The 25069-nt window shown below is 43.7% G+C and overlaps 1 protein-coding gene across 1 annotated transcript; it reads left to right on the forward strand.

The window, feature by feature from the left end:
• The first annotated feature begins 576 nt into the window (after nt 1–576).
• LOC145352246 (prostaglandin D2 receptor-like) lies at nt 577–24580 on the forward strand. The gene is made up of 2 exons (XM_080201988.1): nt 577–1741; nt 21951–24580. Exons 1-2 carry the CDS (start codon nt 959–961, stop codon nt 22146–22148), a joined length of 981 nt encoding a protein of 326 aa, XP_080058114.1. The 5' UTR covers nt 577–958; the 3' UTR covers nt 22149–24580.
• Nucleotides 24581–25069: the final 489 nt, after the last annotated feature.

The raw sequence follows: 25069 nt of genomic DNA on the forward strand, positions 1-25069 counted from the left end.
CAAAGCATCTGACACAGCTTTGACAAAGAGTCATCTAGACTCGAAACGTCAGCTCTTTTCTCTCCTTATCTCTGCTGCCAAACCTGCTGAGATTTTCCAGCATTTTCTCTTTTGGTTTCAGATTCCAGCTTCGGGGTTAGGTTGATTGGCCATGCTAAAATTGTCCCTTAGTGTCCTGAGGTGAGTAGGTTAGAGGGATTAGCGGGTAAATGTGTAGGGACATGGGGGTAGAGCCTGGGTGGTATTGTGGTCGGTGCAGGTTCGATGGACCAAATGGTCTCTTTCTGCATGTAGGATTTCTGTGATGATTTCTATGATGATCTGCAATAATTTGCTTTTACCCTGTCATACAGACTGGAAACGTCACTCTGGTTTCTCTCGCCACAGATGCTGACCGACCTGCTGAGTTTACCCAGCGTTTTCTGCTTTCATTCCACAACAAAGTGGCGTAGCTTTCTACGTATCCTCTGAATTAAACCAGCAAGCAATTAGCAAAAGGGGCCACACCCACATCCCGTAAATGAACTGAAACCCGAAACTCCGAGGCGCTTTATCTGATAGCTCGGAGCAGGACAGGACATCATAGGACTGAGTGCTGCGCGTTGCTCCGTTCACTCCAGTGTGCCAACAGTAACTGGCAAGAGTGTTCTCCCCATCCAGGGGAACGGATCCCGGGAGACTCAGATTCCTCCGCAGACACCAACATCTTGTCACTTAATCACAGTGTGTGCTGGCTCTGCCTGGCGGAATTGACGTGCGGCTGAGCGCCGAGTCAATATATAAAAGGTTGGGGCGGCGGAGCGTAGTTGGATGCAACCAGGGAGATTGGAACCGGCAAAGTGCCGAAACGTCGCAGCGAAAGCTCTCCTCACTGCTGCCCGGATCAGTTCGTGTTTTAAATAGCTTACCTGGGGCATTTCCTAATTTCTGCCCAGCTAAATAAGACAGGGTTAAGAGGATGACATCTTGTGAAAACCTGACCTATGTCCATCAGAATGGCAGCGTGCTGATCAGCACCTTACTCTTCACCGCTGGGCTGCTCGGTAACTTCATCGCCCTGTTCATTCTGGGCAAACACAAGCAGCACACCAAGCACCCATCTGTCTTTTACGTTTTAGTCACCGGACTGGTGCTGACTGATCTCTTCGGGAAATGCCTCATCAGCCCAGTCGTCTTCGTATCTTATGCCTCCAACCGCAGCCTGACGGCCCTGGCGGAAAACAACACCCTGTGTGACTGCTTCTCCTTCTCCATGACCTTCTTCGGTTTAGCCTCGATGTGTATCCTGCTCGCCATGGGCCTGGAGTGCTGGCTATCAATCAGCCACCCTTTCTTTTATCAGGAACACTTCACCAAGCGCCGGGTGGTCCTGCTCTTCCCCGCCGTTTACACTTGCTGCCTCTTGTTCTGCTCCATGCCCCTGATGGGCTTTGGGAGGAACAAGCAGTACTGCCCGGGGACTTGGTGCTTCCTTGACATGGCAAGCGAGGAGGGGATCCTGTCCTTCTCGGTGCTCTACGCCACTCTGATGGCCATTCTGGTCTTCGCTGTGATGCTGTGCAATGGTTCTGTCGCCCTGAACTTGGCCAGAATGTACCGGAGGCAGAGGCGGATGAGCAGCATGAACCCCAGTGTGGGAGCCCGCACCCGCAAGCGCTTCACTCACTTAACAGAGGTGGAACATCTCATCCTGCTGATTCTAATGAGTATTCTCTTCCTGATTTGTTCCCTGCCTCTCACAGTAAGTTCTCTTTTTCTTTTTTGGGGGGTCCAGTTTGTCTGTTGTGTTTTTAGGTAAAAACAAGAAAGCTTCCTGCCTGCTACTGCTTTGGGTCTAGCTAATCATTGCCCAACGCGCGGTCAGCTCGCTTGTCCCACATCAGACTCTGAAATATACATTTTGGAAATGCAGTGAGTTTGGCGAAGCACAATTTCAAACTGTTGAGACGTGCAGAAACTTGGAAACAGTGAGGATGACAGTAAGAGACTTCAGAAGAAGGCCCAGCTACATTTTCACAGAGGGGTAGAATGACGGCGAGAAATGTATGAACCCAATGGTGAAATTTTAAGGTAACTGCAAGAAAAGGGAGATCTGGATCTCTTATTTCGTTTCGAGTCCGTACCGACACATCTTTGAAGCAAATTCTTTTTTAAAAAGGTGTAAGGGGATCCTTGGTGTTCTAATAGATGCAGTTTACAAAAGCGAGTTATGTTAAACCTTTATAAAACTCTGGGTAAAATCCCAGATGGAATATTGTGGGCAGTTACGGGCATCGTGCTTTTAGAAAGATGCCAAGACTTTGGAGCAGGTAAGGAGCGGATTTAATAGGATAGTACCAGGGATTAAATATCCCAGTTAACGTGGAAAGACTAAAGACCAGAATCTAGGCGGCGAGGCTCGCAGAACGGCATTCTCCGTTGGCCTCGGGCGGGCAGGCAATTAAATTCCGACACATATGGATTATCTATCTTCCTTAAAGCAGGGTAGGTTAAGGGGAAAGCAAAAAAAGCAAAATTCTGAGGATGCTGGAATTTGAAACAAGAACATTAGTATTAGTAGTGCGTGCTAATATGTCGCATTGCCCTGTCGATTGGTCAATGTATTTATTGGTTTAAAGCAAAGTATGGCAAATGTTGACAGTCTGAAACAAAAACGGAAATGGTAGCTCCATCGAATCACTAAGTTACCAGCCTCCCATCCTAAAACAGGATGTGATATTCCTCTCCAACCTGGTAAGGTGATCAAAAACAAGCTCCGAGAGGTTACGATGGCCATGAGATACCTCGGATACGTAGCAATATTAACCACAGCCACAAATCCACCCAGTGCATTATTAGCGTGAATCCATAAGCATCATTTAGCCTAAACATCTCTGGATAAAACAAAACTGTCGATACTTAATCTATTCTGATGCCTGCCTCGCTTATAGGCATTATAACTATCAGAAACATAAGTAAGCCACTTGTGAAGTGCAGGTCAGACTTTCAAACCTAATGGTACGAATCTTATAATTATTCAAAATAGTCTACCCAACAAATGCATTGAATGCAAGCTTTATCTGTCTAATGGAGGGGTTTAAGCTAGTGGCATTCCTTTGAACATTTCCTATGTTACCCACCATGAGGACACAGCGTCCAATTTTTGTTCAGCGCTATAGTTATTTTAGATTGATACTAGCTGTCCTAGCTGTGCATATTCATACTTCACTGCTTATCAGTAGCCTGGCGGCACTGATTGTGCGCTTTCAGAAACGAATGTGTTGTAAACGTGGATCCCTTTCTTACTCAGAGTAGAAACGATGGACAAGGAACTTACAAGTCTATTGTCTAACATTTGTTATGGAAGAGTTACTGGAATTTTTTAGGGATAGTTTGGCTGAAAATTTGGATAAATATGAATTGAGCAGAGAGAGACGCAGCATGGATCTGTAAACGGTAGATACGTATAATGAAGCTGATGCAATTGTTTAATGAAGTAACACACATGATAGATAAGAGAGCGATCAAGGAGTACCTCTGGACGTTATTTATATGAATTGCCAACAGACATTTGACAAGGTTCCACGTAACAGTCAGTTAACAATATTAAGAGCACATTGAACATGAGGAAACATTTTTAGCTTGAATAGGGAATTGGCTGGGAATCAGGAGAATGGGTATGTACTCAAACTGATGTTCCCTAAGAATCTGAAATACCAGCTGTTCGCCATGTTTATAAATACTTTGAAGGAATAGACAACTGTACATCCAAGCTTGCTGAAGATATCAAGTTACATTGGAGAATATATTAGAAAGAAGTGGTGTAGAAGGAGCTGAACACAGACGCTATCTCAAGTACTGCAATCACTTTGAGGTATAGCATCTCAGGAAAGGTGCTTAAAGGTTAAATTATGGGGACAGGTTGCATAAACTAAGATTGTAATCATTTGAATTTTGAAGATTAAAGAGTTATCAAATTGTGCTGTTTAAGATGATTATAGGAATTGATGAGATAATTTTTTTTTGGTAAGGTACTCCAGAACACTGGAGCATGAGCTTAAAATTAGTGCTAGATCATTCAGGGGTGAAGCTAGAAAAGACTCCTCATGCAGAGTAGTGAAAATCTGGAACACTCTTCCTCCCCCCCCCAAAAAATCTGGATCAATTAAATCATTTCAATCCTGAGTTTGATAGCATTCTATTAGACAAGTGTATTAAAAGTTATGCAAAGTAGGTAATTAGATAGAGTGAAGAAATAGGTTAACCATGATTTGACTGAATGATGCAACAGGCACAAGGAGCTGAATAGCCTACCCTTGTTCTTATGTTTGTATATTCATGTTAATCCCATATCAAGTATGATATATGATATATACCACGATATATTGACACTCCCATGTTTTTTTTATATTCAGTCGTGGGACATGGGCATTGTTGGATGGCCAGCTTTTATCACCCATCCCTAGTTGCCCTTGAGAGGGTGGTGATGAGCTGCCTTTTTGAAACACTGTGGTCCAAGGCTGTGAGTTGACCCACAAAGCTGTTAGGAAGGGAATTCCAGGATTTTGATCCAGCAGCTGTGAAGGAATGGTGATATATTCCCAGGTCAAGATCGTCATGGTTTGGAGGGGAACTTGCAGGTGCTGGTGTTCCCATGTATCTGCCCTTCTCCTTCCAGGTGGAAGTGGTCATGGATTTGGAAGGTGCTATCTAAGGATCATTGGTGAGTTACTGCAGTGCATCTTGTTGATAATACACACTGCTGCTACTGAGCGCCGGTGGTGGAGGGAGTGGATGTTTGTGAATGTGGTGCCAATCAAACGGCTGCTTTGTCCTGGATGGTGTCAAGCTTCCTGAGTGTTGTTGGAGCTGCACCCATCCAGGCAAATGGGAAGTATTCCCTCACACTTGTGCCTTGTAGATGGTGGGCAGGCTTTGGGGAGTCAGGAGACAGCATTCCAAGCCTCTGACTGCTCCTGTAGCGACTGTGTTTATGTGGCAAGACCAGTTGAGTTTCTGGTTAATGGTAACCCCAAGGATGTTGAGTATGGGGCATTCAGCGATGGTAACACCACTGAATGTCAAGGAATAGTGGTTAGATTGTCTCTTATTAGTATGGTCATTGCCTGGCATTTGCGTGGCGCGAATGTTACTTGTCAGGCCAAGCCTGAATATTGTGCATTTGAACATAGACTGCTTCAGTGATTGACGATGCTGCATTTATATATATTTTTAAAAATCTGGCTGATATTGACCTATTTGTTTTAGAAAACAAATCTGAGAAGAAATTGACATTCCTATTAGTTATCAGCATCAGAATGATTTTAGAAACCTAATTATAACACCAAACCTGAAAGCTGAGACTGCGAGACGGTATATAGTTTTCTGGGTTACTCAGCTGGCTAAAGCTTTGAATGGCTCAGCTATACTGTCCAGAGGATTATAGTTTTGATTTTTGATCCACACTTAATTAGTTTACTTTAACGGTCTACAGGACAGTTGGGCTCAGTTTCTCCTAAGGAGAAGACTGATAGATTTTCCTGCTCTTGAAGATGCTCAGCGACCCTTCCTGAAAGTGAATGAGTGTGTGAATCATAGAATTCCTGTTGGGTGATGACTGGTCATGCTTCCTGCAGTTTTTTTGGGGTTGACAAGTGATGATGTGCACTACCCAGACCATAAACATTTGATTGAGATAATGGAATAGGTTCTGCACACTGAGAACCATACCTCAGTATAAATCAGCATCGTGGCGGCACAGGTTCGATTCCTGCCTTGGGTCACTGTCTGTGCAGAGTCTGCACATTCTCCCCATGTCTGCATGGGTTTCCTCTGGGTGCTCCAGTTTCCTCCCACAGTCCAAAGCTGTAGAGGTTAGATGGATTGGCCATACTAAATTGGTTCTTGGTGTCAGGGGGACTAGCAGGGTAAAAGAGGGGTTTCCGGGGATAGGGCCTGGATGAGATTGTGGTCAGTGCAGACTTGATGGGCCAAATGGCCTCCTTCTGCATTGTAGGATTCTATGATTCTATGACAGCATCACCAGCAGAACTGACACATAAAAGAGGAAGAAAAAAATTATGGGGCAATTCTCTCAAAAGTGCTGAATTGGCAGGAAAACTGTTCTAAATCCCAACTATTTTGTCAGTTCAGCTTCTCACCTGAATCTCCCCACTCTGTGCGCTGTGGGCATCACCTGCCCACCGCCTGACCCCCAGGGGACCCCAATTGACCACTCTTCATTCCAGCAGAGTCTCCAGCTAGTTCCCCGAACATGGGAAGCTAGTCTGAACCCCATTGGATTGAAGTACTACTCGCAGGGTGGGAGATTCAGTCAGGACCTCAAAGTTCCCGATAATGAACTGATAAACATATTTAAAATATGTTTAAAAGATTTAAATTACTTATCCGCCTTCCTGCCAGTTTTCAGCGTGGTCTGTTCGCTGGCTGTGGGAGATACGCATGCGTTCCCGGCATGTGCACAAATCTCGATTCAAGACCAACAATGCACATCTCCCATCTTAACCAGCCAGAAAGACTGTGGGTCGCCATGGAAGAATCGCAGTCTGAGGGCCCAATTTTACCATTTTGATTCTAAGTGCTAAATCTGGGCGTGATTCAGATCCAACTTGTAAACCCTGTTTCTCAGAATGATCTGGCCTCCCCTCCTCCCCACCAGAGAATGATCTGGTCTCCCTCCTCCCTTCCACATCGCCAACCCACTACCCCCTCCCCTGCCCTGCCCCCCCACCACCACCACCAATCTGAGTTAGAAAGCTGCCGGAAGCTCTGAACTTGCCTCTTGAGAAGCCAGAGCCCCCAAAACAGACCTTTGCTGACCACATTCATTTTGCGCCAAATCTGGACAGGCAAACACGATGGTAAAGGGGGAAATGCAGGTAAGTGTGGGCAATCAGCCCATTAAGTCAATTTAAATGCATGCAAATGTCCATTTTCGGGCCTTGGTAAAGGGGAAATCAGAGAGGGCACAGATTGCGCTATTTGCCTCATGCCGGATTTTACCAAGCTTTTGCAATCGAAAACGGGCGCAACACAATGGCAAAATTGGGCCCTATATGTGGGTTATACATTCTAGGCATATATGATGACATGTTAATTTGGACTTCACGAACTTATCCAAGATATATGACAAGTGGGAAAAAATTAACATGTCATCATATATTCCTAGAATGTATAACCCACATATAATTTTTTCTTCCTCTTTCACGTGTCAGTTCTGCTGGGGATGCTGCCATAGAATCATAGAATCCTACAGTGCAGAAGGAGGCCATTCAGTAAAATACCAATGGTGAGGAGATGAGGCCCTTATGTAGCTGTCAATTGGTGAGGTAAGTGACATACTTCCCTTGACATCAACATTTGGCCAAGTGTGGCATCAAGGTTGCAGCAAAACTGATGTCTGTGGGACTCAGAGGAAATCTCTCTATTGGGTGTGTTTTACCCAGCACAAAGGAGGATGCTTAAGGTGGTAGGAGATGAATGACTGCAGGAATTCCCAGGCCCAACCATCTTCAGCTGATTCATCAATGACCTTTCCTCCATCGTAAGGTCAGGAATGGGAATGTCCATGGATGACTTCATAACGTTCAGCACTATTTATGAATCCTCAGGCACTGAAGTAGCCAGTGTCCATGTACAAGACCCAGACAATATTGGGCTTGGGCTGATAAATGGTAGGAACATTCATGCCACAAATGTGTCAGGTAATGACCATCTCCAACAAGAAGAATCTAACTCACTTTTTTAATGATCAATTCCATTACCATTGCTGAATCCACCACTACCCTATGGGCTACCATTGGCAAGAAAGTTTACTGAACCAGCCAAGTAAATGCGATTGCTACAAGGGCAGATCAGAGGCTGGGAAATCTTCAGTGGGTAACTCACCACCTGACTCCTTAAAATCTATCCATCATCTACAAGGCCTGTGATGGAATACTCTCCATTTGCCTGGGTGTGTGCAGCTCCAAGAACATGCACAAACTTTGACACTGTCCAGGACCAACCAGCCCACTTGATTGGCACCTCCTCCATCATTTTAAACATTCATTCCTTCCACTATTGCAATGGTAGCAGTGTGTATCGTCTACAAGATGCACTGTGGCAACTCACCAAGGCTCTCTTGATAGCACCTTCCAAACCCATGATCTCTACCATCTAGATGAACAAGGGCAGTAGATGGGAATACCATTATCTGCATGCTCCCATCCAAGTCACTTGTCATCCAGATTTGGAACTGCATTGCCATTCTTCTGGGTGCAAAATCCTAGAACAGCATTGTGGGTGTATCCATACCACATGGACTGCAGAGCTTCAAGAAGGCAGCTCACCACCACCTTCTCCAAAGCAGTTTTTTTTCCAAAAATCTACTTTATTCATAAAAAATTTCTCCAAAGCAGTTGGGGTTGCGAAACAAATGCTGGACATCCAGCAATGCCCACATCCTGTGAAAGAATAAAACAACTTAAGGGCTTCAATAAGCTCTAGGGTGGGTTTGCCTCCTCCAGATTTGCCAGAAGAATTAAAACTACTTCTAGCTCCTGGGTAACTGTAGTACTGACCCACTCTGACCACCCCCCTTCCTGTGGCATGTAAGCCATCCTCTGACTACCCACAACCCCCACAGGACTCCCTCCACTCGCCTACAACCCCTCTGACCACCCCACTGAACCCCAATGGGACTCCACCCCTCTAACCTCTCATGGGACCCCCACTCTGTACCCACTTTCCAAACTGCAACTATCCTCCCAATCCCGATGGAATTCCCTTGAGCCCCCCACTACCCCACCACCTCCATAGACAGACAACCCAACACCTCCTAACCTGATATGCACACCCACCTCCATTATTGCCTGGCCTTACCCTCCCACCAGTGGCCCAACCAGACCCACTCCTCACCCTCCACAGGCCTAATCTGTCTCCCCGGACCCCAGACTCGACCTGACATGCCTACCACTCCCATCCTCCCTCCCAGACCCGACCTGATATCTCTTCCAGGCCCAAACTCCTCACTAGGCCCTATCTGACAACCCCCCCACACCACCCCTCCAAAGATCCTACCACCCCTTGGCCCAACCTGACCAACCCTGCAATCCTAAAGAAAAAGTAACTATGAAGCTATCACTGTTGTAAAAACTAAACTGGTTCACAGAAGCCCATATATGGAGAAAGAAACCTGCTTTTCTTACCCAGGATTGCAGTCTCACCCCAATGTGATTGTATCTGAACTATCAGTTAAAAGATTTAATAAGTAACTCAAGTCAGGACAACAGGATAAGGGCAACTGATGCAGCCATCCCAGAGACATCCACGTTCCAAGAATGGATACCAAAAGTTTATAGATAAGAACTTGCTTAGGAAAGAAGATATTACTTAATTTCATCTTTTTTGCACCCTATTGCTTGTGTTTTGATACAAACTTGAATAAATAAGCCAGTCTGATCAGGTACTGAGAAAGGCAAGGCAGTGGCAGTGGTGAATTTTTTTTGTGAAAGCATGCACTCACTTATCTGGTTCTGCGCTCACTCGTCAAAAACCTTCTGAATTCAGTTCAGGGGAGAAAAACAAATAGACACAAGGAAACAAGAATAAGGGGTAGGTTTGTTGGGAGCGATTTTCTTCTTTGTTATTATACACAAAATGAATGATCCAGTAGTAGGACACAAAGGAAACTTGGGTGGGAGGGTTTCCACTGAAACTTCATCCATAGAAATAGTCTTCGGCACTTTCATAGAATCCCTACAGTGCAGAAGGAAGTCATTTGGCCCATTGAGTCTGCACCAACTCTTTGACATAGCATCTTACTCAGGTCCACACACCTAACCTATCCCCATAACTCCACGCATTTAGTCCACTAATCCTCCTAACTTACATGTCTGGGGGACACTAAGAGACAATTTAGCATGACCAATCCACCTAACCAGTACATCTTTGGAATATGGGAAACGGAACACCTAGAGGAAAGCCACACCAACACGGTGAGAATGTGCAAACTCTACGCAGACAGACACCAAGGCAATAAGTTCTTTGTTTTATAGAACAATGTTTTATGACAGAAAAGACTGGTGTAACTTCATTGCTGTGTGAATGTAAACCTACTTGTGACAAATAAATAAACTTTACTTTAAAAAATAAAATGATACAGATAAATTGACAGATTCAATCAGAGATAATCGTATAACATACTTGAAATGGCAGTTTATTTGCTAAATGGGGAAGAATTTCATCATTGTGCAATCGATGTTTAGTGAGTATCTGGAGTGATGGTGAATACAGGTGCTGTGACTGATGGGCAGACCAACTTAAAGGTATTCAGTAGGAATTTGTAATCAGCTAAACCAGAGGAATGTTGCATTTTCCTCTGCCACAGCATCCTTGTTTCTCAGGTTCTTTATTATTCCAGCCTCAGGGAATATCCAGATTGCCCAAAACCAGAACAAAGCTCTGGGCACAATCTCCTTGCTGTAGGAATATTGAAGTTAACAGCTATTCTTATTTTCACCTACACATGTGGCTAAGATCAAGCGTAGAATCAAGTATACTGCTTGTTCTTGTCAGCTTGGATCTAGTATGTCCTTTTTATGGGGATCATGAATGTATCATGTGTAAGAAGAGAGTACAGTTATGTTTTGCTCTGGTATTCTTGCAAAGTGCCCTGATGAGTGCAAGCTGAAAAGCTTTGCTGTGTTTCTTTTCTTAGCAATACTGAAGATCTGTGCTACCAAACAATTATTTAAAAAATAAATAACGTGCGAGTATGAGCTTACCAGAATTTGGTAAAGTGTCGGTTCTGGTGAAAAAAATAGAGTGAATCTTGCCGACGACTCCGGCATAATTTTTGACCAAATTTTGAAGCTCATGAACAAAAGGTTTTATGGCCACAAGAATAACACCGTGCCTATGGCAGCTTCCCTCTGATTTGCTTGCCGCTCAACTTAATCAAGATAATCACTGGGAGCTGCATATAAAAAGCTCCACAGCACTTGTTCCAGATCAAATGAAGGGGATGGCAACCAGGAAGTCCGCACTACGATTCTCAGAGGGGAGCCCTCAGCAGAAGCAGAATCTTGTCTGTCCAGAAGGTCTTCCACCAAGGTCACCACCTCCCACCTGGGATGCAGTGGAAGACCTGGTGAATGCCAGCTCACTGCAAAAGAGGATGGGACAACAGTGTCACAAGAAGATGAACGATCCTCTTTACTCAGCCAGGGTAAGTCAGCCACATGCAGTCTTTTTCTGGACCCCCTCGCACACCCCTCCCACCTCTATCTTCATCTCTCACCCAGCCATTTTGGGCTTTTCCAATGCCTGTAAAGAGGCTGTCCTCCCCCCTCCCCTCTCCCCTCTCCCCCAGTCACCGTATACCCCCTACTCACTGCCAAGCTCCTCACACTCCAGCTCCCATTCAAGACCAAAGCCTGCCACACCTCATCACCATCTTAAATGTCAATACTGCCACCTAAACTCTCCTGATCTGTGTCAGCACAAATTCAACCACAACAAGTATGAGCAAGCACACCCATAGATCATAGATCATAGAACCCTACAATGCAGAAAGAGGCCCTTTGGCCCATCAAGTCTGCACTGAACACAATCCCACCCAGACCCTACCCCTATATCCCTACATATTATACTTACTAATCCCTCTAACTTCTGCTACCCTGGACACTAAGGGGCAATTTCTTAGCATGGCCAATCAAGCTAACCCGCACATCTTTGGACTGTGGGAGGAAACCAGAGTAACCGGAGGAAACCCAGACAGACATGAGGAGAATGTGCAAACTCCACACAGACAGTGACCCAAGCCAAGAATCAAAACCAGGACCCTGGAGCTGTGAAGCAGCAGTGCTAACCACTGTGCTAGCATGCCGCCCAGTGCAGCTCAGAATCCTGATGCCATTTGAGGAGAGAGCCTTGAGCTGGCTGGGGTGTAGGAAGAGTGTGCCTGCAGCGATGGTGAAGTGAGGGCAGAGAAATGTGAGAAACACAGTAATTCTCCAAGTCTCATGTGAATAATCAACTTCCTCCTTCATCCCCTGTAATGCACAAATGCCATCTCCCTTCTCTTGCAGGCAAATCAGATAAGCAGGCTGGACTTTCTTCACATCCCCTGGATCTAACAAAACCCTATGAGGGAGATTTCTCTGACTCCACCATTGAAGAGGTGTCACAGCTGTCACCCACATCTGGCACCAGTGCAGATACTCACACCTCGGTTCATTAAGTAGAACCTCCCAGCTGAAGATCCAAAGCAGCAGAGGCAGGGACGTCCCAGGGAACTAGCACATAGAAGGATGCCAGAGGCCAGGGCAAAGACTGAGTCATGAGCAACAGGAAGGGATGCCCCATTTCCTTCTATCCGAGGAGATGTTGCTATCCCTCCAGCACAATGACGCCAACACTGCAAGGGTGGTGTCTGCAGTGGAGACCTTGGTGCAGGACATGCACTCTGTGGCAAGAGATTTCTGTACCCTGGTTCAGCTCATGAACTCCATGTATGAGGGCATGAACTCAATGGTGCAGGGTTTCAACTGCATGGTGCAGACACCTGTGGGAATCTGCGAGAGTCTGCGCCAGGGGATATCAGCACTTCTGTACCTCACTCCAGCTGCCTCTCTACCCCTGGGAGGAGCACGGAGGACCCCAGGAACTCGAAGAGATGAGGATCGTCTGGTGCATAGCCCGGGGTTTTCCACCCCAGAGACCATGGGTTGTTCAGCCTATCTGAGTACCCCCTTCCTGTGAATGACACCCCTCCAGCCCCACAGACTGAGAAGGGTAACACTGAAATATCCATGCTGCCTGAAAGCAGGCCAGAGTCCTAAGGTTCAGGCCTCCCAGGAGACGCTGCCAAAGTCATCTCAGGCAACAGGTCATGGAAGTCAACAGGCCTCTCCAAACACAGCTGTGGATTCTGGGGAAGTACCTAAATGTAGTGGGAGGGTGAGGGAGAGTAAGAAGTGATAAGTACCTTGTTGGCATGGGTGAAAGTAGGCACAAGTGTAAGGAGTTGAAATAAATCACTCTGTTCACTTACTGAGCCTCCACCCTGTCATTTCACGCTGCCAAGCTGAACGAACCCAGGCACACATCCAACACTTCATTCCTGTGGAGTGTGAGAATGGCTGTGCTATGTCTCTCCCATTATGAGGACAGAATAAAGAAGCCCTGCATGCAGGCAACCCTGTGCCCCCAACACCTGGCCACCCTTCCTGGGACCACATTCATGGGAGAAGCAAACCTTCCCCTTCCCTCAATCAGGATTAAAGCATTTCAATTTTGTATCTCTTCATTTGAGCGCCAGAGGTCAAGGGGCTGTTGAGGTGCTGATTGCTTGGCCACCTTGGGAGTAAGATGAAAGTGAAAACCTGGCCACATACTTAGATGGATCTAATGCCTGACACTATTATTCCAGTTTTGATGAACCTCATGATGTGCCCATTCATTGGCACAGCACAAGCAGTTCTCTGTTAGGCAGGAGTGAGACATATTGCTAAGGATGAGAGAAGCGTCACTTTGTCCTTACTGCAAATCATCATCATTCTCCTGCTGAATCAGGTCAATAGCGGCAACCCCTTTGCCATTGAAAACGTGCAACCAAGTGGTTAGATAATGGTGGCACTACATCATTTACTTGACCTTACACCACTGTGGGAGACCTCACCACTTACTATTCCTGCTCGTCTCTGAAAGGAGGCATTTAGGGCATCCCTTGCTCAGAGATCAATTCTGGCCTTGCCGACTGCCCAGTTTTCTTCATCCTTCTCCTTAGCATCATCAGGTCCACCATCCTTCTCAACATCCTCCTGATCTGTGGAGATCTTGTGCTCAGCCATGTCTAGTTTGTCTTCCCTACATTGCAGAGAGTGCAGCAGACCATAATAATGCGGGAGACCCTCTGGGAGCTGTATTGCAGGGCTGAATGGTTCCTGAATGGTGCTACATGTTGCCATGGTGACTTAAGAGGCACGTAGGTGCGGTCCATTCAACCTTGCACCTGGCGCATCCCTGCTAGGTGGGCGAAGGCGAAGATCTCTGGCTCATCTGATCCTAGTCAAAGTTGATAAAAGTAAAATATTGAGGATGTTGGAATCTGAAACAAGAACTGAAAATGCTGGAAAATCTCTGCAGGTCTGACAGCATCTGTGGAGCGAGAATAGAGCCAACTTTTTGAGTTAGGATGACCACAGAGCCCTGATGACCATGTGTTCAGCTGTGCATGATTGAGAGAGCATCAACATGACCTGTGAGGTCCAAAATGGCAAGGTGTGCACCAATTTTGTGCTAAATGCTGAATACCATCACAATTTGCCCACCCAGCATACTTCCTTCATGTGCATGGGATGCCCGTGCTATTGCTCTTCCTTGTTGGAAGTTGTTGACAGAGGACCTTCATCTCCCAGTTCCTGCAATACTGAAACCAGCAGTGACAGAGTTGTTTTGCAGCCTTTGATTCTGCTTCTGAGACTGGAAGACAAATGAGTTAATAGTGTGAATTTACAAACAGAACAGCAAATGTAATTCAGCTTGGAACTGGTTTTTCTTGTATATATTGAATGATTACAAATTAATTATGTTTACTTAATGTAGGTGTGGAATTCTAAGAAGAAAACAACAAATTGATTAGGTCAGAGTTATTTTCATACAAATACATGACTGCACATGTGACACACACAAGGTAATGTTCCGGTTTCAGCTCCTATCATGAGAGAAAATATAGCCAAATGTTTTGGGCAAAAGATCTTCTGTCAGAACAGAAAAGGATTGAGCTTCTTTACATGTCTGCATCAAAACAAAAGCAAGACAGAGAATCACAGGAAAACATCACAAGGATGTGCCCAATTTTCATTGTAAGTGTATTCTAGGGGCCATCCTAATTCATCTCAACTATGAAGCCATAGACCACATGGGGACATCAGCTATGTGGCAAGACTAGAGGAACTGGAATTTGAGTCTGGCCCTTTGCCTATCGTGTCTGCACCAGCCATCAAGCACCTATCTATTCTAATCTCATTTTCCAGCACTTGGTCCATAATTTTGTATGTTACAGTATTTCAAGTGCTCATCTAAATGCTTCTTAATTTCTATCCTATCTATATGCCTCATAATTTTCTTTTCAAAGAAGAGAACGTTAAGGGGAAGTTTAACAAAGGTGGGGATGAAGGGTTATGAAGTTCTTTTTTAAAACAGTAACTAAGGGGATACTGTCTTCATTGGCTGGGGTTGGGGGGAGGGGGAGGGGGAGCTGGGGGGGTGGGCAGGTGGTAGAGGCAGCGGCATTAACCAAGGATCATAGATTTAGGAAAATTGACAAAGGATTTAAGAGAGATGAGATTTCTTGATGCAATAAGTTGTTATGATCTGGACTGCCTGGATGAGTAGTGGAATCAGATTCAGCAATAAGTTTCAAAAGGGAATTTGATATATATTTGAAAAGGAAAAGGTTTAAATTATGAAGAAAGAGGAATGGGATAGATTGGACAGTTCAACAAGCTGGCACAGGCACAATGAGTTGAATGTATGTACTGTATTATTGCATACGATTGCATGTTCATCTTTTACATTCATCTGCATTAACATTATATCCAGTGATTTTAGCCAAGGATCTGCAATCTCTGTAGAGGTCAAAGGACCTGAAATTCCCCCAGCATGGAATTTCACTCAGTTGGAAATTTATGGAATAATAGCTCTGAAAATCACAAAGAAGTATTTTCAGTCCATTAATCTTTAGAGCTAAATATTTGTGATTTTTTGATATATCTCACTGGAAAGGCACTGTAGTGAGCTTATTGATAGAGAAATCATATCCTTAAGATCCTTCAAGTTCAAGATCTGTTTCTGTAATAACCTCGAACAATTTTGATGGCTCAGAGAATATAGATCTTGAGGGCTTTTCAATGCATATTTATATTTTAACCAAATGAATTAAAAGCACTCAAAACTGATGCAAAGTTAACAGAAATTATCTAGATTGTCAACCTATTCAGGTAAAACAGGTTAGTGACAATATTTTCAGTAATGTATCAGTACTCCACCAGCAACCAAAAATGTTTCCAGGACAGCCTTATAAGGTGAACATTAATGATGTGTTAAAGAGCAGTGTGTCTGTTGAAGTTTGAAAGGATCTGTCATTGCACTTACCCTGATTGATTGAACCCCTTCCTGCACTGGCCAGTTCCTCCTGCCCACTGCCAGCTCAGTGCCTCTGTCAGCTCGATCCAAGCTTGCTTGGTTTGGAAGGGTGGCCTTCTCCTTCCACCTTCTGGAAAGAGACCTTCCCTCCTGTCCCTTACAACCTCGTGGAGGCATTTCCAGGTTGGCATCCACAAAGTGTTGGCAGCTCTGGCTGCTCCATGCCTACATGGGAATTCAATTAGTAAAATGGCAGCCACAGTAATAACTCTGGTGCTCTGTTTAAATAGTGCTTGCTCTCTTTCGGTCCTGCCTCTGTTCTTATGCCTACAAAACCCATCCCCAACCAATTAATAATCAGCCCCCATGAAAACCAGGGGCTGTGGTCATTTCCTGTGGCCATATTGGGACCTGCAGTTTTCTGACCTGGAGGCTTTACAGCTGGCCTGCTGTTCGGGAGTTGCAGACAGTGTGAGTGGAGATATTGTTGAGCATGGGTTGGGAGGGTGTGTGTTGTCTCCGGGCAGGGCGGTTGGTGGGATGTTGCTGGTTCAGGCGGGTCATGGGGGGTTGCAGGTGGTGTGACGCGAACCCAGGATCCCAGTTGAGGCTGTCCTCGTGGGTGCAGAACTTGGCTATCAGTTTCTGCTCAGCAACTCTGCGCTGTTGTGTGTCATGAAGGCCGCCTTGGAGAACGCTTACCCGAAGATCAGAGACTGAGTGCCCATGACCGCTGAAGTGTTCACCAACAGGAAGGGAATCGTCTTGCCTGGTGATTGTCGAGCGATGTTCATTCATCCGTTGTCGTAGCGTCTGCATGGTCTCCCCAGTGTACCATGCTTTGGGACATCAGGAGTATAATATCAAGGGTAGGACTCTTAGCAATGTAGAGGATCAGAAGGTCATTGGGGTCCGGGTCCGTAGGACTCTTAAATTGGCTTCGCAGGTGGAGGATGTGGTCAAGAAAGCGTATGGTGTACTAGCCTTCATTAATTGAGGAATTGAGTTTAGGAGTCGGGAGATAATGCTGCAGCTTTATAAGACCCTTGTCAGACTCCACTTGGAGTACTGTGCACAGTTCTGGTCGCCTCATTACAAAAAGGATGTGGAAGCTATTGAAAGGGTGCAGAGGAGATTTACAAGGATGTTGCCTGGATTGGGTGGCATGCCTTATGAGGATAGGTTGAGGGAGCTTGGTCTTTTCTCCCTGGAGATACGAAGGTTGAGAGGTGACCTGATAGAGGTTTATAAGATGTTGAGAGGTATAGATCGGGTGGATTCTCAGAGACTATTTCCCAGGGCTGAAATGGTCGCTATGAGGGGACACAGGTTTAAGGTGCTGGGGAGTAGGTACAGAAGAGATGTCAGGGGTACGTTTTTCACTCAGGTGGTGGTGAGTGAGTGGAATTGGCTGCCGTCGGTGGTGGTGGAGGCGAATCGTTGGGGTCTTTTAAGAGACTTCTGGATGAGTACATGGGATTTAATGGGATTGAGGGTTATAGATAGGCCTGATAGGTAGGGATATGATCGGCGCAAGTTGTGGGCCAAAGGGCTTGTTTGTGCTGTAGTGTTCTAAGTTCTATGTTCTATGAAAGTCAGGCCCACGACTGAGCTCAGGTTCCAGTGCAGTACTGAGGGACAGCAACACTCATTCATTCAGTTAAACATAACCTGTCTGCTTCTCAGGGAGATGTAAAAGATACCATGGTACTATTCTGAAGTACAGGCAAGTTCTTGTCCAGGCCAGTATCTATCCCTTAACTAATACAAAATGGATTATCTGGCCACTAATACATCTGTGCTTGTGGGACCTGCTGAATGCAAATTAGTCTCTGTAACTTCCACCATTATAACAGTGGTTGCACTTATTGACTGTAAAGTGCTTTGAGACATCTGAGGCTATGGAAGGCACTAAACAAAAGGCTTTCTTTTTTGAGTATGTTTACATGTTTAGCTAATAATAGAGTGGCTAGTCTAATAGGTTTCAAACTGTATTCCTAAAAGTTTTTCTATGTAAGGGCAGGAAATAGCCAGGATATAGGTGAATATCAGGAACCACATTGGAATGCCCCCCTGATGCTTGCAAATAGTATTTAGTTATGCGTCAGTGGGTATAAAGCATTTTGACAGATATTCCAATCAGGTATATTGGGATCTATGTCCTAGGACCTGTTGAATATAGTACCAGGCAGTATTAGTGTTCAAGCCCCATAATTTGCCCTGAACATGCTCCTGCAGTTGCCGCTTTTGATCTGGGAGTTCCTCTTCTTGTACAATTCACAGCTTAATAGAGTCAGAGTCAAAGAGGTTTACAGCATGGAAATAGGCCCTCTGGCCCAACTTGTCCATGCCGCCCTTAGTTTTTTTTTTAAACCCCTAAAATAATCCCAATTGCCCACATTTGGCCCATATCCCTCTATACCCATCGTACCCATGGAACTATCTAACTGCTTTTTAAAAGATAAAATTGTACCCGCCTTTACTGCTACCTCTGGCAGCTTGTTCCAGACACTCACCACCCTCTGTGAGAAAAAATTTCCCCTTTGACACTTTTGTATCTCTCCCCTCTCACCTTAAACCTATGCTGTCTAGTTTTAGACTCCCCCACCTTTGGGAAAAGATATTGACTATCTATCTTGTCTATGCCCCTCATTATTTTATAGACCTCTATAAGATCACCCCTCAACCACCTACGCTCCAGAGAAAAAAGTCCCAGCCTATTCAGTCTTTTCTTATAACTCAATCCATCAAGTCCCAGTAGCATCCTAGTAAATCTTTTCTTCACTCTTTCTAGTTTAATAATATCCTTTCTACAATAGGGTGACCAGAATTGCACACAGTATTCCAAGTGCGGCCTTACCAATGTCTTGTACAACTTCGACAAGATGTCCCAACTCCTGTATTCAATGTTCTAATTGATGAAACCAAGCATGCCGAATGCCTTCTTTATCATTCTGTCCACCTGTGACTCCACTTCAAAGGAGTTGTGAATCTGTACCCCTAGATCTCTTTGTTCTGTAACTCTCCCCAGTGCCTTACCAATAACTGAGTAGGTGCTGCCCTGGTTCAATCTACCAAAATGCATCACTTCGCATTTGTCTAAATTAAACTCCATCTGCCATTCGTCTACCCACTGGCCCAATTGATCAAGATCCCACTGCAATTGGAGATAACCTTCCTCACTGTCCACCATGCCGCCAATCTTGGTATCATCTGCAAACTTACTAACGATGCCTCTTATATTGTCATCCAAATCATTAATATAAATGACAAATAACAGTGGGTCGAGCACTGATCCCTGAGGCACACTGCTGGTCACAGGCCTCCAGATTGAAAAACAACTCTCTACAGCCACCCTCTGGCTTCTGTCAAGAAGCCAATTTTGTATCCATTTAGATACCTCACCCTGGATCCTGGGAGATTTAACTTTATGCAACAACCTACCATATGGTACCTTGTCAAAGGTATTGCATTGTATTTCAAATTGATTTTCAAAGTACATGCACATGGTTATTTTACTCCAAGTATTTATTAGCTGGGTAGCAGTGGCATTTCAAGTAAGCTCCAAATAGCATGGTTGGCTAATCATTGGAGCAACTGCAAAGTTGAACAATAGTTTGCTGACATTAATGGCTGCATTATCACTTTAAATGGAAAGAGTATGTTTGTGCTTCAAACTTTAAACAACATGTTGTATTCTAACCAGCCTGTTTTGATGATGCAGCACTGAAACTTATGAACCAGGAAATGAGGGAACTATGAACAGGAAATTAGGGAACTATAACCTAAAAACATACTTTGCTCAAATCAAATCTCATACAGTAAATGATTCAATCCTCATTTGTAGAGTTGCAGCACTCGTTACACAAGCTGGAACTTGTTCCAAAGTTGAGTATCTGCAAACCTTTGTTCTCATGCCTATTAAACCCACCCCCAGCCAATTAATAATCAGCCCCCTTGAAAACCAGGGGTTGTGGCCACTTCCTGTAGCCATATTGGGACTTGCAGTTTTCTGACTGGAGGAAAGTCAGGCCCACAACTGAGCTCAGGTTCTAATGCAGTACTGAGGGAGAGCAGCACTCATTCATTCATTCAATTAAATATAACCCGTCTGCTTCTCAGGGAAATGTAAAAAATTCCATGGTACTATTCTGAAGCACAGGCAAGTATGGCATCCCTTCTACTGCCAAATATCTAACCTAGCACTACCCTTGTGTAACTTGATTTCCTGATCATTCCCAATCTATTAAATTGAAATATTCTATCAATCTGAACGTAATTTAGTCCTTTATATGTCTCCATCAAACCTAATCTCTATTGACGTCTATGCAGTTCTGAAGTAAATGACTAAGGTCAAAACTAAGGATTTTCTAAGTGGAGCTTGTATATTTGTAGCCCTCCTCAAAACTTTGTCCAAAGCCTCAATGGCATCCATTTGGATGTGGTATTTGAAGTGTGGGCTAACCAAAGTCTCATTTTTAAGTAACATTTGGTTAACTCATTTGCTCAATAGGCCTCTTTTAGGGCAAACCAAATAAACCAACTCAAATTAACTCAGGGATGAAGTAAAAGTGGCAGCTCCCCAAAAGGAGGGGGGACAGCCTGAACAGAAGTACAAAGGAAACTTAAAACATTGCATCAAAATGTGATTATCGGGATCTATAATGCACTCCAGCCCCTGTGGTGCCAACAAGCGTGGAAGGCATCAATTGCGCATGCTCCCTCTCCAGGCTGCAAACAATTTGCATAATAGGGGAGAAAAAGAAAGGCATAAACAAACAGCATAGAACATTACAACGCAGTACAGGCCCTTCCCTCAATGTTGCACTGACCTGTGAAACCAATCTAAAGCCCATCTGACCTACACTATTCCAATATCATCCATATGTTTATCTAACGACCATTTAAATACCCTTAATGTTGGCGAATCCACTACTGCTGCAGACAGGGCATTCCACGCTCTTACTATTCTCTGAGTAAAGAACCTACCTACAGAACATAGAACAAGCAAGATAAATCAATGTATTTTATAATTCGTGAAACAGTAGAATCTGTGATGGAACAAAAATTTTAGGATTCAAGTACAGAAATCACTAAAAGCTAAGGGACAGGTACAAATTAATTTTAAAATATAATAGAATATTTGTCTTTGCCTCAAAAGAATGAATGTTTTATTGCAGTCATATAAAGCACTGATTAGATCCCACACAGAGTCCTGCATTAATCCTGGATAGCATATTTAGAAAGTCTTGGAGGGAGTGTAGTGTAAGTTCACTAGCATGATAACTGGTTAAAAAGGTAACATAGACTAGGTTTGTGTTCTCTGTCAGGGGTGATCTAATGGAGTTCCTGAAGACAATTAATGGGGGAAATAGGGAAAAACTCAAAGGTTATATCAGGAAGACCTTCCTCACACAAAGGATACTAGAAATCTGGATCTCTCTTCCCCCAAGGAGGGGGACAGTTAATAAATTCTAGAATTGTTCTAGAAAGTCAACGAGCCTTGTTGGCCTTGTTACACTGATAGAATGGAGAGCTACTTTAAGGCTAGTTAATTAAAAAGCACTATTCTCAATCCTGCTCTGACCCTAAATCACTGTGAGCATGCTCTGAATCTGTGACTTTTCCCTATTTATGACCATGAGTTGCATTTTGCTCAGTTATTTACAGAAGAGTGTTTCTGAATCCAACTGTTCCAAATTATCTAAAAAGTGGCAATATCAGAGGTATTTTCTCCGAGCAAACATATTTAAATTTGATGCAAAATATACTGAAAATCTGAAAATTATCTTAAATAATACCTTTTTTTATATTTTTAGATCCGTGCATATATCGGTGCACTTTCTCCCGACAACCAAGATAATCAAGATTTGAATGCTCTAAGACTTGCGTCGGTGAATTCAATTATTGACCCATGGGTTTTCATAATTCTCAGAACCTCTGTATTTCGAAAATTAATTTTGATGTGTTGCAAAAGACTCTGCCCCAATACCAGACTTGGAAGCTTGGTCTGTTGAAAACTAATGGCTGATTTATTTTGGTATTATTTCAGTAATAGCTGAAATATTTTATTGTCTGGTCCTTCCCGTGATTTCTACCAATCAAAAGATGAATGACAAAACTCAGTGGTGATGGGCATTGCTTTTGAAGTTGTTTCAAGAAGTTCAGGATAACATTTAAAAAAAAGTGCTCTTCATTCTGAATAGTATTTTTCCCTGTTGGAACTGGAGCAGAGAAACATAAGATGCAGATTTATTTATTTCCTCGTGGCTCAGAAATTAAAAACTATGTTATACTTTCTGATACGTTTATATGCATCTTGAGTGAATGATTGTTGCCATCATATGCACAGAGTTGTATAAGTTCTGACCAGGATAAACTAGGAGCTGAATTTGTCTTCAGTTCCAAAGTCAGCTCCAAATCTGTTAGTATTGCTGTAAGTCAGTCAGAATCTCAAATTCAAATAGTACTCAAATTTCCTGGTCTATTTATTTACATAATGACAGCTCTTGCCTGCTTCTAACTCCTGAAGGAATTGTTCTGCTCAAATCAGTCAGGGCAACAGACTTCAACACTTCAGGGATGTCCTCACAAGAAGCCAAACATCCCAATCAACTGGCTTCTGACCGAGCAAAATGTAGAAGGTTCATTTGAGAAGACACTGAACACAAGGAGAGACTTGGTCAGGAACACACAGAGGTGAATTTGGGAGAACCTCCCAGTAACCCGAACCACCAAGCACTGCCTGCCACATATGTGGTAGATTCTGCAGGTTGCACATTGGATTTATCATTTATCCCATTGAAGCAGAGTGGAAGCATGTCACCCTCAATCCCAAGGCACTGCCTAACTCACAGCAGTTTTATCTACCCATTGAGAAGATTCATTGGAGACCAAGAGCAGTGGGAATTCAGCAAAACAGGTTTCAGAAAAATTTCTCAGCCCTTTATTGTAGGACCCCAAATCATGGTGCAAAGAGAATAAAGCACAGCTTCTTGGCATTGTTATCCTCTGTCACAAAAACATCAATTTTCAGTGGTCATAGTCAGATATCTTCAATCTTCCCAATGTTCAAACTACTTGCACCAGTTACTTTATTATCGAATGCATTTAATGTTGACTGATGTTTGCATTGTTCATTTAGACAAATCTATGAACATGACATTCTGTGAATTAATAACAATGAACTTTTTGGCATGTGAATTAAAGATCCCATTATATCTTTTCTCAAAGCATTCCAAATTTCTGCAAAACATTTGCCAGTATTATGCATTGCATGCACTATGCTTACACTTTTGTTTTCTGTCTCCAATTTCTCTACCCTTATCATTCCTTTCTGAATTATTTGAGTCATGCTGGGGTAAAATTGGGTACCAATAACTTTCCAGTATCTTACCAAAGTAGACATTCTTCATGTGTCTGAGTCGCATTGATTCTGGGGGATTGCAGCAGAAGGCAAACCCATCCTCAAACATTCACATTTTCCAACACTGAACACTATTTCGCGGATAAAAGAATGAACCTGGGATGGTTTATTTTCCTTGCTGAGCTTGGGCACAGAGGAGCATTAGAGATTTCCTTTCATTGCTCCAGCTGAGATAGCCTATCTGGACACAAGACCAAGGACTGAACACCTGACTAGAATGTGGTAAATTTAGACCAGGCATCTGAGAGGCTGCTAGGCTAATAGATTTAAATCTGACAGAATGCTTTGAGTGACCACAATGATTTTGTGGCATTTGTAATGTGGTAGAAAATGTGAAACCTGGTCAGAAAGCACAATGTGTTCACTCCTAAGACGCTTACAACATTGGTTGGGAAGAAAGGTTTTGATGTGAACATGCCACCTTTCTGCACAGGAGATACGTGTTTTCCAACCTTTGAAAATGCTTTAGAGAGTGAACAGTATACTCTCCCGCGGGGTTACTTCAAGGTTTACGTTTCATATGTACAATAATATGCATGTTTATTGCATGTTACATGAACTTTGTAATATAGGCAATCTATGATTCAGAACTAAATTAGCTGGTAAATTGAATAATCAGATTTGCTGAACAAACAAATGTATAATTATGAACATGAATAAAAGCACATTCACATTCAAATAACTTGTGTGTAAACTTGAGGTGTGGTATAAAACCCATTTTAACTCAACCACCTGCTGAGCACAATAAATAGGTTAAGTATGATTTCTCTTTCACCAGACTGTGATCACTCTGCCTGATTGCCTTGAATTTTTCAAGGCCCTGCTATAACATCTTTAATAATATCTTTTAACATGTTCCCTATGATGGATGTTAGGCTAATAATGCATGTGACAACTACAGCCTTACAATTAGCACTGAAACTGAAGTAATGCAGCAGCCTGCTCCAGGAAGGACCCATCTTGAGTCCAAGGTTTAGTCCATGACTAAAACCTGTCAGCAGCAAATAAGTTCATTTACCTTGACAGTACACTCTCTTGAGTGGCGTTGGATGATAAGTCAGATGTGACATTTGCCAAAGCAAATGTTTGATTTGACTTGATTCATTATTGTCACATGTATTAGTAGTAAGGAGTCTCACAACACCAGGTAAAGTCCAACAAGTTTATCTGATAGTAAACCCACAAGCTTTCGGAACGCTGTTCCTCCACTCATCTTCCACTCACCTGATGAAGGAACAGTGTTCCTAAAGCTTGTGGGTTTACTATCAAATAAACTTGTTGGATTTTAACCTGGTGTTGTGAGACTCCTTACTGTGTTTACCCCAGTCCAACGCCGGCATCCCCACAACATGTATTAGTATACAGTGAAAAATATTGTTTCTTGCATGCTATACAGACAAAGCATATCATGCATAGAGATGGAAAGGAGAGGGTGCAGACCTTCTGCAGGCTTCAGACATCAGTCTGGGAATGAATAGAAGCAAGGCTGCCTACCAAACTGCAAGTCTACAG

This window comes from Carcharhinus amblyrhynchos, chromosome 14 (assembly GCF_965287045.1).
Source record: "Carcharhinus amblyrhynchos chromosome 14, sCarAmb.v2.hapA, whole genome shotgun sequence".
NCBI lineage: Eukaryota > Metazoa > Chordata > Chondrichthyes > Carcharhiniformes > Carcharhinidae > Carcharhinus > Carcharhinus amblyrhynchos.

Bases quoted from the DNA above. Each gene is read 5' to 3' on its own strand.
- LOC145352246 (XM_080201988.1), top strand. From the start codon at position 959: ATGACATCTTGTGAAAACCTGACCTATGTCCATCAGAATGGCAGCGTG. The intron at 1,742-21,950 runs GTAAGTTCTCTT...TTATATTTTTAG, and splicing joins TTTGTTCCCTGCCTCTCACA to ATCCGTGCATATATCGGTGC.